Source organism: Erithacus rubecula (genome assembly GCF_903797595.1).
Source record: "Erithacus rubecula genome assembly, chromosome: 1".
NCBI lineage: Eukaryota > Metazoa > Chordata > Aves > Passeriformes > Muscicapidae > Erithacus > Erithacus rubecula.
This window is the reverse complement of record NC_136658.1, coordinates 80473124-80489516: the sequence shown is the minus strand read 5'-3', so window position 1 is coordinate 80489516 and position 16393 is coordinate 80473124. Positions and strand designations below refer to the sequence as shown.

At 39.6% G+C, this 16393-nt stretch overlaps 1 protein-coding gene across 5 annotated transcripts in view; it reads right to left on the bottom strand.

Annotated features, from left to right (window-relative positions):
* Positions 1-10170: 10170 nt before the first annotated feature.
* Positions 10171-16393, bottom strand: part of HERC2 (HECT and RLD domain containing E3 ubiquitin protein ligase 2) — a 101326-nt gene continuing 95103 nt past the window's right edge. For 4 of the 5 annotated variants that reach the window (XM_079310993.1, XM_079310995.1, XM_079310994.1 and 1 more), the window contains exons 88-93: positions 15550-15744; positions 15345-15457; positions 14316-14506; positions 12487-12592; positions 11746-11958; positions 10171-11174 (exon numbers count right to left, since the gene is read on the bottom strand). In XM_079310993.1, the coding sequence (XP_079167119.1) occupies positions 10902-11174; positions 11746-11958; positions 12487-12592; positions 14316-14506; positions 15345-15457; positions 15550-15744 (1091 nt within the window). In that variant the 3' untranslated portion in view covers positions 10171-10901. Of the gene's footprint in view, positions 11175-11745; positions 11959-12486; positions 12593-14315; positions 14507-15344; positions 15458-15549; positions 15745-16393 lie in introns of those variants that run through there. The other variant, XR_013774880.1, reaches the window with a different exon arrangement.

Sequence of the window (16393 nt, the reverse complement as noted above, 5' to 3'; positions counted from 1 at the left end):
AAAACTAAAAAAAAAAAAAAAAGCACAAAAATAAAAGGTTTGGTTCAGCTGAAGGAGCTGAGAGATGTCCTTTGCTTCCTGGAGAGTTTATTTGGGTAAATAACTTTGCTCCTGTAGAATCCAGCTCAGTTCTTTGTAGTAAGCATCTCTGGATGGGGAGAGAGTGACATTGCATTCTCTGCACACTCATAAATGAAGCAGGAATTCCCAGATTTGCCATCATGTGATTCCAGTGAGGAACTGGCAGTCGACTTTCTCCCAGCACCCGTTACTCTCTGCCCAGACACAGCTCTTCCAAAGCCTGAGATGGCTGCAACAAGTGGCTAAGAGAGAAGGAGCACACAAATCATGATCAGCTTCACTGAGCAGACATTTAGACACTTTAGGCAGGAAGCAGGAGGAGAAGAGAGCAGAAATGCCACTGTTAGACTGCCACAAAAGTTAAAAAAGAACAAGTTTAGCAGTTCTCACTAGGAAAAGCTGGACATATTGGGGAGGGGTGGGGTGGTGGGGTGAGATTTAAGGGAGGGGGAAATTCACTTTTTCAGCCATCAGAAATTACTAACAAGATTATCTTGACAAACATTCATTCTTGTTCTTAAAACCAGAATTCCAAAGGTTTACAAATGACACTGTAGTACTCAGTGGGATGATAATTAAGAACTGCATCAGGCAAAATCTTTCTGTGTGTATCAGACAAAAACTGATAAAAGATAATATAATCTTCACTCTACATATAGTATATGCCAACTGGAGAAACAGATGTTACACTAATTTAATGGCTACAAGCAGAATAATGCAAAGGAAAATAGTGCAACATTTATTCTTTACAAAGAGAATTATGTTATTTACATTTTGCCTTTAATAATTGCATGCTATTAAATAGCAATGATGGATTCTGCTAGTTGAGCCCTCCTAAGGAAGCAATTGCTACTGAAAGATGAGTAACCATTTTTGACCTTCTGATATTTAAATATGAGATGAACGTGTCCAGCTCCCTTCAGATTATCCATAAGATCTCCAACATCCTCATGTGATGAGCATCATGGATGTGCATCCAGGGTCTGTCTCCATTCCTTCTGGGGAGAACTGCTTACTACAGGAGTCTGGTGAGAGAATGCAATGTGGACCATTGTGCAATTTCTATTAGTGTTCCATTTGTGGTGGAGGTAGTTAATAATCCAAAACTGTGTTTCTCAAAGCTTCTTTCCTTCTGTTTTTTCCAACAGTCTGTAGAGTACATGAAACAGATGCAACACAAGCTCCAGTTTCATCTGATTATCTACAAACACCAAGGTGACAATAACTTAAGATATAGGAATTTATTTTTACTCCTGTAACTCAAGAAGTACCTTCATGTTTTGTGAAGGTGAATCTATTTATACCTATCCCCTTTATCACAGTTCAACCACCCCCTGACTGCAGTAATGGGGCAATATATCTGCCAGAATGAGAAAGATTTTTTTTAATCACAGAAAATATAATTTCTATGGAAACATTAATGTACAGGTGTCCTCCCATGAAATTTTATGCAGACAAGTAAAACCAGTTGTTCTTTCAAAGATTATTCTGATACCAAAAAAAACCCCAATAAGTTCCTTTATTAAGATAAATTATTCACCTTCAACTTTATAACAAAATCAACATGTTTCTTTGTGATTCTGTTGCTTGGGTGCTTCAGCCACGGATGAGGACCCCAGAGCTGCAGATGCTGTAAAAACACAGGAAAAAGTGTCTTGCTTTACAGATCACATAAAATGCAGAAGACAGCACAGTAAGGAGCAAGTAAGGCATGACTGATTTGTATAGTAATTGTAGGATTTCCAGAGGGCACACATCAAAGGGATACACTGTTCAATGTACTGTGAGAGTTCACCCAACAGACCCCATTTAACCTACATTTCCATTAAGACTTTCACTGAGTTAGCCATGATAACAGCAGAAGGCCAGGCAGAAATCCAGAGAATTAGTTAGAGGATACCACACACGATGGAACTGGCAGAAACACTCCAATTTAGTGGCAGGTTATTGGCATGTGGAATACTGTGGCCTTTACTACACTCACAGCAAATCTTTGTGATATTCTCATCTATTCCAGGAATACACTGGAATTGCAAAAGCTGGGGACACAATGTTGTTAGATGTCCTTATATTGCTAGGAAAAAGTTTTTGTCTTTCCTTATTCTATTACTAAATTTAAGGGAAAAAAGCAAAGATGCATTATATATTCATACTAGACAAAGTGGTGCTTGCTGCTGATATCTCAAGTGGAAGGAACATCAGCACTTTCACTTGTAGAAGAATCTGCAATAGGAACAAAAAGATGCAAAAAATACTAGTTAATTATAAAATCACATCTAGAAAAGTCTGGTAAGAAGAGAAAGCAGTGGTGTTGCTCCTTTGATTTAGGATTTTAAGTCTGTAAGTTTAGACTGAAACTGGAGCTAAAGGGTCTGGACTCAAAGGGATCATTTTTGTAATATCACCCTTCAGCCTAGAGCCTGCTTCACCAAGCTTCCCAGCCTGCTGCCAGAGATTCCTTTGTCTTTTCTACACAGGTGGATACCACCACTCCTAACAGGTTGTAGTATTTCTGAGTAGCCTGTTTTTGTTTTTGAAAAAATGTGTTTCAAGTGGTCAAAAAATAGGATTTCTTCTTAATGGACTTTTAGGTGCAAATTCCTAGTCTGAGAAAGAAAAGGAATCAAAACTGCGTTTTGGTGTTAAAACTTCTAAAACTATATTTAAAGGTTGCTAAACAATCTTTGAATAAAGACAGAAGGTCATTGAGTCCCATCAGGGAGTTTAGGGGATGTGCCCATTTGTAATCATAGTATATGTTCCTTAACATGTCAGTGAAAGTCTTCAAGCCTCCCCCACAAGCATCTTAATCAGCATAAGTGGAAAACTAAATCATGCAGTACTCTTCTATAAAAAGCAGAAGCAGTGAATTCCAAAGATCTCATTGATATAACATTTTTCCTTTTTAGATTAAAGGAAATGTATAGATGTAGAGTTTCTTGCATATGTTGCCTTTCAAGGCTAATCTCCCAACAAACCTTTTTATTTAAAATTGTGGTGTTGGCTAAAACGTGCCAACACAGTCCTTTTACTCAACTGAAGTGGAAAGTGTGGAATTGGTGGAAAAATATTCTGTCGTGGTGTCATGTTCTTAAGTGAAAGCTGCAGCAAAGCAACACAACTGTGAATGTGAGACAGAAACTATTTGTGAATTGATGCTCCTGACACTTGGAAAAGATTCTGCTGATTTGAGATCTGTGTCAAATGTGAATGGTATATCTGCAAGGCACCATTCTTCTTTGCATTTAGTCATCTGATGGTCAGTGACTAAGATTGTATAAAGATTTCTTGAAAAGACAGAGTACAATTGTCTCAGTTGTTTCCTGACTGTTAATTTTGATCAGAACTCTCCATTGAGGCTGCATGTGGTGCACTAGCATCATACCTGGAAAGGTTTTCAGCAAAAGCATTTTGAGGAATTTGTTTGGAGGACACGGATATAATGTAAAATATTCTAGGATTCTCCTTTGTAAATGGTTAGGGTTAAGTGAAAAGAAACTCAAGTTTTAATGGGCACTTGCCTGTATTTAGTACTGCCAATAAGCCATAATAAGGATGAGGTACATACCTTCTAGAAAATAAAGTCTAAGCTAGGAGTAAACCTTCTTGTTTCCCTGTGAAAACTTTGGTGTGTGGGGGCAAAAAGTGCCAATGTGGTTTGGTGGTCAGCTGAGCTTTGTTATGCTGTTTGGCAGCAATGCATAGGAGAAAAAAAGTAAGAAAGTGTAACATCAAAATTTTACACGTAAAGCTACAGGCAAGATATGAAGGTTTCTCCTAAACTGGAAAGACTTTTGGAGCAGGACCCCTGCATGTCCTTCCTGGCTCTGCTGCTTCTCCTGTTTTTCCTCAGTTTCATCACATTGACCTAGAAATATCCTGGAGAACAGGGCTCATGTCCAAAATGAGGTTGATAGGAGAAGGGCTGTCTGACCTGAGTAATGCAGAAATCAGTGGGTTATGAAGTGCTGTGCATAGCAGGAGGGAGAAATGAAATGTATGAAATACCTGTGTGGGTATATGTAGTGAGATTTGGGCTGCCTTGGGCAAGTTGCTCTTCTTCCATGCTCCTGCAGAGGACAAGGATGCCTGGAGTAAAACAGGCTGGACAAAACCGGGAAAGAAATGAACTCTGGAGTAAAAATCATGCACCTTCCTTCCTGTGATCCAGGGTCTGCTGCCTTCTGGGAGAGACAATGACCAGGCTTCAGTCTGTGGTACTTATGACCAGAATTATCCATGAAGGGCACTGCCTGGTAGCCTTTGGAATTTTTCAAAATTTGGAATTTTGGACCCTCAACTGCACACACAGGACAGAGAGGGCAGTCATGCAGAGGAAGAATTACTAAAAGATTTAACAAGAAGATGTAAGAAGACAGGACAAACTGCAGTAGAAACACTTTTTCTTCAGTCCTGGTTTTGCCTTTCAGTCTGGATTCCACACAAAAGTACTGCCTTGTGTGCTGCAGGATGTCAGTACCAGGTTGATAGTTGTTTCCAAGATGGTCTGGCTTGGTCTCAGGCAGTTTGCAGCGTGTACAGGGAAAGACAAGCCCGTGGGAGATTTTCAAGCTTCCTATGTGGTTAAGGCACAGGACCAGGAGTCAGGAGATCAAAGTTCCTGTGTTGTACAGAAAAGCTGTTTCATTATATAGGATGCATTGATGAAAATTATCTCTGCACACAAGTTTTTCATCCAGCCAAGGCTTTATTCTTGCAAGGAAGCATCACCTTCTCATCCATATGGAGTGGTAACTGTTGCTGTGACCTCACAGGTTAAGCAACTGTTCTGTGGCACTTCTGGGAGATTCAGGTTATTTTATGGTCTCAAAACAACCCTGAGACAGTAGCATTTGCAGGAATAGTCCATGCCCCCTCTACCCATCAGAGCCTGGATTCACTTTTGCTGCTTTTGGGAAAGAGATGAATTGAAACTACTGAGCACTCATTTACTGACATGGCTGGTCTTGTGGTCATTTCATGAGCTTTCATGAAATGTCTGATGAAGACAGCAGCTCCTAATAACATCATAACCATGGTGCTGCTGGGTTGGGAGGGGTTGCAAAGCATCTGTTCTGGGTTAAGCATCCACTGGCCTGAAAAGCCGACTTGGGAATGACAGGCTGCACTGAGAAGGGGCTATGCTGTGTAGGGGTGTGATTTTGGCATGACAGAGGTCTTTCATCTGGTCACCTATCCATGTCATGAAGTGACACGATGCTTTCCTGCCACAGAGATGGACTGTGCATTGCCAGTGTTGAGCAGTCCTCAGCACCCTGTGTGATCAGATCAGAGGTGAACATGTGTGTGCAGCTCAGAAATGTAAAGTTGGCCAAGGTCCCTGGAGGTCATGCCTGGTGATGTTGCTGAGCTCTTTTCCTTTCAGTATGGCTTTTTGTTCTGATGGAGTTACATCAGTGGAAAGTAAAGGTCAGGAACAAAAAACTGTCAAGTGAGATGAAAGTGAGTGTCTTGTGAGTGAGTGTCCTCTGTCCAAGTCCAATGCGGAGACAAGGATTTATGGTGAGCTGTTCTTACCAGTGAGCTTATGGGAACCACCTCTGCTTTAAAGAATCTGAAAAGAAAATTTTTCTCACCAGTCTGGCAAATGCTGAGGTAAAGATTTCCTGCTCAATAAGACTGACACAATGGATTTTGTAAAACAGACTTGGACATGTTATGTCTTTCCTAGCAGAATCATATATAAAAGAGGTGTGTATTGTTAATTATCATAATGTATTGCTATTAATTACACACATATTTGGAAAAAATGATAGAGGAATATGTAACTTTGAAGGGAAGGAAAAGCCTTGTTAACCACACTAAACTTTACTGAAAAATCTTGGCAGTCAAATAACTCCTTTTATGAAAAATTCAGGAAACTTCCCAGTTTAAGCAAATTAGTTTCACCTCTGCTGGAAACACTATTCTCTGCTCTGCCTCACATACAGAAATAGTGGCTCCACAACCTCATTCAAGACTAAAATTTGCCTCTGCATGGACACCAGTGTAACAGTCCTGGAGTAATTATTTATCTTGCTCTATTCCAGACCAATGCAGAGTGGAAAATGGAGAGGGGCTGTGTGTTTGCTCTGGAATAGATGTGGAGATTGGCATAGGTGCAGTGAGATGCAGAATTCGAAGCCATTCAGGATTTGTTTCCCTATGTAAATGAGAGATCCACACAGATAAAGGTTCATTTTTGTAATTGTCTCAGCTGATTTATGATTAGTCCTAAGGATAAGAGATGACTTTTGGACATGAAGCTCCCCTTGTGAAGTAAGTACTGTCTCATGCTTCTTTTGACGTATTTGCTCATGCACAAAAGGGTATTTGCTCTTGTATTTCCATCTTCTTATACAGAGAACAATGTAGTGGCCGTGGTAGACCTTCCTGTATCACTGCTGTCCTGCCCCTGTGCCCCTGAACAAGGTATAAATGTCCAGCAGCTCCCTGGCCTGGCAGAGGGGCAGCATTTGGCCTGTGGAGCAGCTGCACAGGCAGGGGCTTTGGCCAGGAGCAGGAGGAGTGTCAGGCAGGCACTGAATGCCACCTTTCAGGGCCCAGAGCTGAAAGGGTACTGTTGTTATCTGCATTCCTTCCTGACCACATCCCATGACCTGTTGCGTGGAGCCTTTCAGAGCACATCCAGGCACAGTCAACGGGGCTGGGATGTGCGTCTGTGTCCTTGCCAGAGGCACACTCTGAGCAAGGATCAAAAGTTCGTGGATGCTTTTATTTCCCCGTGGGCCATCCCACTGCTGGCAAGGCACACTTGGTGCTGGGCTGAGCAGTGTGATTACAATTGTAGCATGATATGAAACACTCAGACACCTCTAATAGTAGCAGAGTGCAGGGTAGGTTTGTTTAATATCACTAAGGGCTGAATGAGCCACTAGTTCTGTCTTAGCCTCACCTAATAACAAGTCATGGGGTTGGCTGCCAGAGAGATTTCCTCTCCTTTTCCTTGGCACCCCTGCCTGGAGAGGTTGCTTTTCCCACATTCTCTGGAAAGGTGAAGCTTTCATTTAAGTTTGCTGGCTCTTAGAATCACAGAATGGTTTGAGTTGGAAGAGATGTTAAAGATCATCTAGCTCCAGACTCAAGCAGGGACAAACGTTCCTCAGGACTAACCTCAAGTATATCAATACTTGATATATGCCTATCAATACATGCAGTCTGGAGAACAAACACAAGGAACTGGGACTCTGCACCCAGTCAGAAATTTATGATGTCGCAGGAATAACAGAAACAAGGTATGACAACTCACACAGCGGTAGAATCACACTGGATGGGTACAGGATAGAGGAAAATGGGGTGAATACTCACTGAAAACTACAAGGACAGTACCAGGGTTTGCAAAGATGCAGTGAGAAAAACAAAAGCTCAGTTTGAACTGCAATTGGCCAGAGATGCAAAAAACCCCACAAAAATGGTTTATTCAGGTATGTAAACAACCAGTAGAAACAGAAGGAAAACATGGACTTGCTGTGCAACAGGAAAGGTGAATTAGTCACTAGCAATGCTTAAAAGGCAGAAGTTCTCAACACTTTCTTCACCTCAGTCTTTACCAGCACTGTTGGGCCTCTGGCCTTTGAAACAAAAATCCAGGTTGAGGCAAACATAGACTCACCATCAGTGAAGAAAGAGCTGGTGTGTGAATTACTACAGGAGCTCAACCCCTACAAACTGATGGGCCCTGACATTATCCACCTGAGAGTGTTTAAGAGAGCTGGCTGACATTATGGGTGCACTTTCCACAACCTTGGAGAACTGTGGAGATCAGGGGATACCCCAGAAGGTGGCAAGAAGGCCAATGTGACTCCCACATAAAAGAAGGTCTTAAAGGATGATCAAGGGAGTCTTACTTCAGTCCCGGGGAAAATTATGAACAAATCCTCCTGGGGGCCTATCACAAGTCAGATGAGGCCCATGAGTGGGAAAAGTGAGCAGGGATTCATGAAGGGCAAATCACATTTAACACACCTGCCCACCTTTTGGGACACATGCACTGGCTTGGTGGATGTATGGCAAGTGGTGGCCATTGTCTACTCCATATGAATGAATAGTGGGCTGCTGCAGCAAAGAAACCCAGTGAGATACTGGGTTACATCCACATGGAATCACCAGCACTGATAAAATAGTCTTTATCCCACTTGACACTTGTGAGGTCACACCTGAAATACTGTGCTGTTTTGGTCCCTACTGTGCAAAAAGACGTGGACAGGCTGCAGAGGATCTAGAGAAGGACCACAAAGAAGACCAGAGGACTGGCAGGCCCATCATGTGAGGAAAGGCTGTAAGAACAGGGTTTGCTCAGCCTTGAGAAAAGAACCTTTATGGGTGACCTTATCAAGATGTTTTGGTATGTAAAGGGTGCTTACAAAGAAGACAAAGACTCCTTTTTTACAAGGAGTGAAATGGAAAAGGGGTAATGGTACAAATTATTCTTGAGGAGATTACTATTAGACAGAAGAGAAAAAATTTTCACTGAATAAGCTCACCAGGGAGGTGGCAGATTCCCCAGCATGGACACTTCTAAGATTCAGCTGGACAGGGTGCTGAACTGTCTTGTCTAAATTATGCTTTTGCCAATAAAGGTTGGAACAGATGACCCTTGAGGCCCCTTCCAACCTGATAATCTACAAAATGCTGTAAGTCAGGCCGCAGGTGACAAGCATCACACTGCAAAAAGGCACCTGCCACGCTTCTGTTAGGATGGGACAACAAAGGAGGCCGAATAAACTTCTTTTACAGTTCAATGCAACTGTATGCAACAATGCACACAGATTTCTTACATTAAGCATATTTCCTTTTTGCTTTTCTTGAATAGAAAACTGACATTGTAACTTGCTTATAGGAAAGAAAAACAAAGTCCATGTTACAGTAGTCCATACACTTCTGAAACAGGACCTGAAATTCAAGAATGGCAATTGAACTTGGTGAAAGACCTCGTACTGAGACTGGGCATGAGTCACCCATCCCCTCTCCTGAAAAGCTGGCTACAGAATCTCTTTGATGGAGCTGGATGCCTACAGCGCTTCGGTGTTAGCATGACGAAGGGCAGCAGACAACCACATGAGCACTGCCCTGCTGCTCCACTCCTCACCCTAAGGAGAAATTCACTTCAGCAGCAAAAATAAAAGAGGTTTCTTAAAGGTTTTTCAGTTTTGCATATTAAAGACCCCGAAACACAGCATTTAACACCGGCAGACAGAGAAAATTTGGAGGACTGAGCACGGGCCTGATTTCTGGAACCTCCAGTGAGAAGATGAAGAAAGGGGCATTTATTGCAAGAGATTTTTAGCACTAAACAGAGGACTCTAAAGGTAAAGTATTTCAAACTATTAACATCTCACTACCAACAGTCCCACCACTATACTGAAATACCAAGTTTATCTCATGAAAACTTAGTTCACGAACACAGTTAATATTTAAATCTAGTTGGAACAGAAGTCAAATGCATACACTAAAAAGAATGAATCCACTAATAATTTTAAAATGTTAAATTGTAAAATGCTGAATACCCACATATAGCTATCCTAATAATTACAGAAGCAATGGTATGACATCACCTACTAACAGATTTTAAAGTAAATTAGTGCTTTGGCACATTCTTCTATTTTGAAGAACTAGTACATAAACTACGTGGTCAGGAGTGGGTCACGATCAACATGTCCTGTGCCAGTGTGTCATGACCAGGCCTAGCAAGATGACTAAAATTTGTCATAATATGGTGTAATATGAGTGTCATCAGACTCTTCTCTTCATGTTCAGGTACTTCATGACATCTCTCCCTTACACTTCCTCAGTTTTTTTTCCCAAATGTCCAAGAATAATGTCACTATTTATTCAACAGCAGCCTTATGCCAACTGCATACACAAGGTACACTTAATCACTACAATTAACATATTATCTGGACTTGCTCAAGTTTATTGTGTAGCTCACAAAATCTCTCTGGCAATACACCTACTATTGGTGGAGCAGTTTGGTCAAAAGCTGTAAGCTGCAGAAACATTTCTTCGCAGAGCTGTTTCAATGTTCATCCCGTGTCCAAGCTGCATTACCATGAAAAAACACATCCTTGGTTCTTAACGTGGCAGAACTTTTATTTAGAGGGAAATTATAACTTTTTGCATTTACATGGCACCAATTATATACAGTACACTTTCCATGATAAGAATTATGATGCTGTTCACAGAAAGGTATCAAATTGGAGATAAATAATGCATAAGCTAAAATATACAAACCAGGGGTGGAGGTGAAACTATTGGCCATTTTTAATTATCTATAGAAGAATTTCAAGGAATAATGTTTATTCAATGTTCAAAAACTTTTAACAAACTTCTAGTAAAGTTAATTGAAATATTTATAATACTATTCCATTGTTGCACAGTATTTCCAATATACAATCAAGAAGATGCACAGAACACAACACTTAATATGAAAAAACCTATTGCACCCACAATTTAAAGGTTTCGCTGCCTTTTGGATGCTGCACTACCATATTTATATAAACATTTACAACACTTCAGTAAACACAAAGGTTCTAAATGTAGTGCAGCATTATGGGGGGCCCTTTTCAGCTCTTAAAATAAATGTTAAATGCCCATATACTGTGCCATTTATTTTAAGCTGATGGACTAAGCTGTAATCCTTATATCCTACTGTGAGTAGCAAACACACTTTCCCCACGTTCAGAAGATTATCATCCCTCTGACTATACAGCCTCTATTCTGAAACCTAAACTCTCCTTGGCTTCATTGTCATTTTGGCATTTTGCCTCAGTGCTTTTAACAACTATTCCTTGTACTACTTCTCAATGGCCTGTTAAGTAGTCCTGTGTAGAATCTGAAGCAAAAGAATCTGCATCCTCATTATCAGAGTCATCACTGCTGTCATCAGCCGCCGGCTCCCCGCTCAGCGCTATGCGCGCATAGTCGTCGGTGTCGATGGACTTGCAGAAGTGAATGGCATACTTCAGCTTTTCCTCCAGCACCTGCTTACAGGAATACCTGGGCAGCTTCAGGAGGAAGAAGCACGTGTATGATTCAGGAAGGAAGTGGTCTGGAGGATTGTATTTATCCAATACCTGTTAACAAAATAAAAAATAAAATAAAAAAAAAAAAAGGATTACATTTTTTTTAGTTTTGCTTCACTGTCCAAAACACAAATAAGTATTATCAAATTTATTTTAACAGCTTGTTATAGTTTTGATTCTGATGCTGTAGTTTCTTAAAAGAACAGTGAAGAGGCCAAATCCCTTTTCCCTCCCCTAAATTAATAAAGACAGACATGTATGAGCTCCTTTGATTACAAAAACGTCATTAGGAGCAATCTAAAAAAGATGCTATTACTTATTAGGTAAACTCAATTAAATGCCAGCAAAAAAAAGCTGTCTGACAGTGGAAAACGATCAAACTTCACAGAAACAAATGGCTGGGAAATTAAAGGAAAAAAGCCACTTGTCCAAGGCAAGAGAGAAGAATAGTTCTATACATTATATAACTATCATTGACATCATTCAAGTGCTGCACTGTTGAATCTACAAAGCAAAGCTGCAGAACAGTTTAATTAAATCAGGCTTTTGTTATATCACACTGCTACTTCTCCACTACCAGCTTTTTAAGATGCCCCTAACTTTCCCCTCCCACACACCTTACCTGAATAACAAAGTCCCTCCCCCTGAAGTCTGCAATAGTCCTGGGCAGCCTTGTTCTGCCCCACACAAAACGCAGGAAGAGAGACCGTTCAGTGTTGGAGAAGGACTCCATCACTTCCCAGAACCACTGTATCAAGGATGCAGTTGGTTCAATGCCTTTGTAAGTTGCTACAGATTTCAGGAGATGAAGTGGAATATCTGGGCTTCCACACACCTGAAAAATAAAACACAGTGATAGGCTACACAAGTAAAATCAACTCAATTACATGTGATTTGTTCCCTCCCTTCCTTTAAAATATGTGATCAGCTTTTACACTGACAAACTGGGCATTCAGACCTTTGAAATGCTGTGCATAGTCTCCTAGTACAATAATATTAAATACAGAACTTCCCATCAGGCGACAGTAATGATTTTTTTTTCATACTCCTGAATTTAGGACAAGTAACTCCAATTTACTTTCTAGATCACTCATGAGATCAGGTTTTTGATTTTTTTTGGGTTTTGCTTGTTTGTTTCTTCCTGAAATAATTGATTACATCACTTCTCAGCTATGTCAAAATAATTTTGCTAATACCAAGAGGACAATTAAACATTTTCTGGTCTTTCCTTGAACTGATGCTTTCAACTATACAGCAATCATTGTAAACAGCATTTAATGTGGAGTTTGTATTAGTAAAACAAATGAATGAATAATACCACTCCAAGTTAATCTGACAAGTGTAAAAAAGTAGACATTGATACCATAGTTTCCAGTTCATATCCTGTAAAGAGTGAAAGTAGAGGAACTGGAACAACACGGGCCATCCCCTCACGAACTGCTGCAACCTGTTCATCAAATTCATGAAGCCTGTAAAGAAACATTTTCAGAGCTTCTGTGAATGTCACTTCTAGCAATTATTTACAGCAGTTACTGTGTTATCAAAGCAACTTTAACCGTTCTTCTCAAATGTCCATCTACATACCAAAGAACATTAACAAACACTTATTACAAACTACTTGACTTTCTACACAAATTCCTATTGCACAGCAAGCTCAATATGGAGGAAATATCTTCCAGTGTTTTAGATATTTTATTTCCAGTATTTTTCATGAGCCAGGCTGGCAAAAAACAAACCAATATTCCATTTGGAAACAATATGCTCTTGGAAAAAAAGTGGCTGTATCTTCAAACTCTAATTTCAAACACTCTCAGCACTAAACAGATGTTATGGTATATCCAAAAAAAAGTGTCTGAATTAAAACAGAATGTCTGAGTAGGTTTTTTAAATTTTTAAGACAAGCATAGATGAGTAACATTTTTGGCTTCTGATGCCACACACAATTTGTGTCTGGCTTATTTCTTTCCCCTGTCAAGTAATTTCTGAGATGTTTTACAGAGCCTTCCAGAGCAGAGACACATCTCTTGTGCTCAATCTAGTTATCACCAAAATAAACAAAGATGTCAGGACAAGTTTGGTCTTTTGGAATCACTTTTCCACATGGATTCTATTCAGGTGTTAGTTTTCCCTCTCAGAAGTTTCATAGAGTTTAAAAAATTTGACACTAAACCTTTAAATGTTTCTTCACAAGGCCTTTTAACTGTAAAATGCTTTAGAAATGTTCATGTCCTCTGAGGACAGCCAGAACCGGCAAGAGAGCAAAGGAATATCAGCTCCAAATGAAACCTCTATCTTTACTGTGAGAAACAGGTCTAAGTATTGACTCATAATCACTTACAGTGGGGAAAAAAAAAGAAGAAAAACTAAAGCTGTAATTCATAATTGCTGGCAAACACTATAACTACAAACTAATAAGCAAGTATGCAAGACTGTGATGGTACAGTCTTGCTCAAGCACTCTCTAAAGAAGAGGAATATTGAATATAAAACAAGCCTGAACCATGTTCTTATCAAAATTACCTAAATTTACATATTTCAGTAGGCACTAGGCCCACTGCTTCAAGTACAAGATGCTTGTGATTGTTTCTGAGATGCACTCATGTAGATTAGCTAGCTGGCCAGCTAAGCAACCAAAGGCCAGTCCTCTCAAACACAGCAGTTATTTCCCACTGATCTCTGTGCAGTGTTCAGCTTGTGGCACCCATGGCCCTGCATCGGTGTCCTACCCAAGGAATGAACATTTTGGTTTTTAAATTCCAACTTGCAGAGAGAATTCAGCTGATGCTGCCCTTGAGTGCACCTGATGATATGAAAAGGTCTGAGTGCAGCAGTCCTAGATCTAAGCTCTCTTCACTAACATTAAGCCTATTACTTTGGCCACAGGAAGAATTAGATGCACAGCACATTTCTCTACCAGTAAAACTGGCTGCCAAAACTCTCAGGAAAAACTAGAGACACACCTGCTCATTTATTTTGCTTCCTAAAAATTAGGCTTAAGATTTTTCTTCTTTTCTCCTTTCTTCTTCTTACTTTCTACTACAGTGAAATCAGATATCACATGTGAAATCACATGAAAATATTAAAATACCTGTATATAACGGGCTAAAGTAGCATATTGTTTAAAAGCTGATATATATTTTCAAAAATAAAATGTTTATTCATATCAGTAATTTTAATTATTTATTCAACAAACCTGTAGTTTATTGCCAGCCTCACATATTCTGCTCTGTTATCCAGTGTAATATGGGTGTACTTGGAACTCAACTGAATATCTTGACCACTTGCATTAGGCACAGTGAATGGGAGGCTCATAGCTTCAAATTCTTCTGAAGTTGCTTCATTGTCTCGTATGTACATAAGCCCAGGAATAAAATCTTTATCAACCTTTGAAAGTAAGAAAGTCAAGTTAAAGCCAGTTTACTAACAGTATACAACAGCATCTCTTGCATACCAAAAGCAGTGCACCATGTGTCACCTACCAAAAGCTTTGACCAATGTCTAACCACAATTCATCTAACTTGAATTTAAAGCCATAAAATGGCTTAGTACTTCCCATAAAATTTCATTATGTTGGATGTGGGACAGTGCACATATTCTAGACTTCAATCTTTTTGGAGGGCATTTGCCAAGAAATTGCATCATAGAAGAAAATGGATTTAAAGCATAATCATCCCTACCAGCACTAGGTTTGGTACAAAGGGAAGCCCCTGACAAGCAAACAACTCAAAGCTTTTATAGGAAGTACATTTCCACTTGACAACAAAGGAACTTTTCTTCATAGCAAAGACCTAAGTCTTACCCCACATTTACTGAGCTCAGTAAACAGGAACTGAAAGCTTGTAAAATTCAGTATGTGAGCACAAACTAGTAACAGCTTAAACTCACTTTCTTTTACCTCAAAGCATTGCAGGCACGTGCCCTCAAATCAGTTATGGCATCGTGGCACAACAGAAGTAACAGCTACAGAAAGGTCTACTGAGATTGAACCACAAAGACTGTCTAGCCAAACCCATGAGAAGATTTGAGAATGCTCTAGAACTCAAATAGATTATTTAACTACTCTTGAACAACTTAAATTTACAATTTTAACAGTCAGTACAAATTATCCTTGTGTAGTGGCTCAAAATACTAAAAACCAGGGAGACCAATCACTTGAGAAGTTAATGTTAGAGTCTGCTTGTTTTTTGTAAGTATATCCTATGTAGGAACTTAACCTTCTCACCTCACTGAGATCAGCAATTGTTAGGTTCATTCCTGCAAGCTGTTTCCACACTGGCTCAGCCAGGTTGAGGCTCAGAGGGCTGCCAGTCCGGATAGCAATACCCAAAAGTACACCTGTAAATTTAAACATTGTTCATTGGTTAGATTCCCAATTTTCTGACTACACATAAAGCACAAAGAATGTCACAAAGTTGCTAAGAAATTACCAAGAAAGCGAAACATGTTCATATGCAGGAGTGACTTGGCAGCAGGATTTAACAGGAAACAATCTCTGTTTGCTCCAGATTCATCTCTTCCATTTGGTGTCACAATTAACAAAGGGGTCAGCCCGTTCTGAAGTTCTTCACACATTTCTGCAATTGATTCACTATAACCTCCACCACAATCATCCACAGATTCACCTTGGAGAAGAAAAAAGGCTCAAAATTAAATATTCTTTCAAATAACTGAAGTATTGAAGCAAACTGTGTTTCCTCTCTGGGGATAATAGAGCAAGTAAAACTTTACTATGTCCCTAAAATTTTGCTATGTCCCTTCAAATAAAAACCCTAGAAGTCTGCATTTGGATGTTTCCAGTTCCTTGCAAAACTTATTATTTAGATTACATGACATATCACAATGCCAAAAATATTATTTTAACTGAGTGCAAAAAATATTTTGTGCCATATGCTAATCAAAATAAGATACAACAGAAACAGAAAAGGAATAGTGTTGCTTTTTCAGAAGTGTCATTTTGAAGTAGGTATGTTTTATTTAGCCCATATACAATAGATAGAATGGTTCTTCAATCTAAAATAATTTTCATTAAAAAGCTCAGAGTCACAGGTGAATAGTAAAAACAACTCTACTAGTAACACTAGCTAGCCTGGATTATTTGATTATTTGCCAATTCAGACAGCTGAAAAATTAGGTTTAGCTTTTGCAGAACGTGTGTTGTAAGCAGAAGAGCTGTCCCAGAACCTGATGAGAATTACAGACATGCTTTCAGTAATCTTGAGAGGTTTTATAAAATAATTTTAAAAGGTTTTTTACTTCCAAACATTTTAAGCA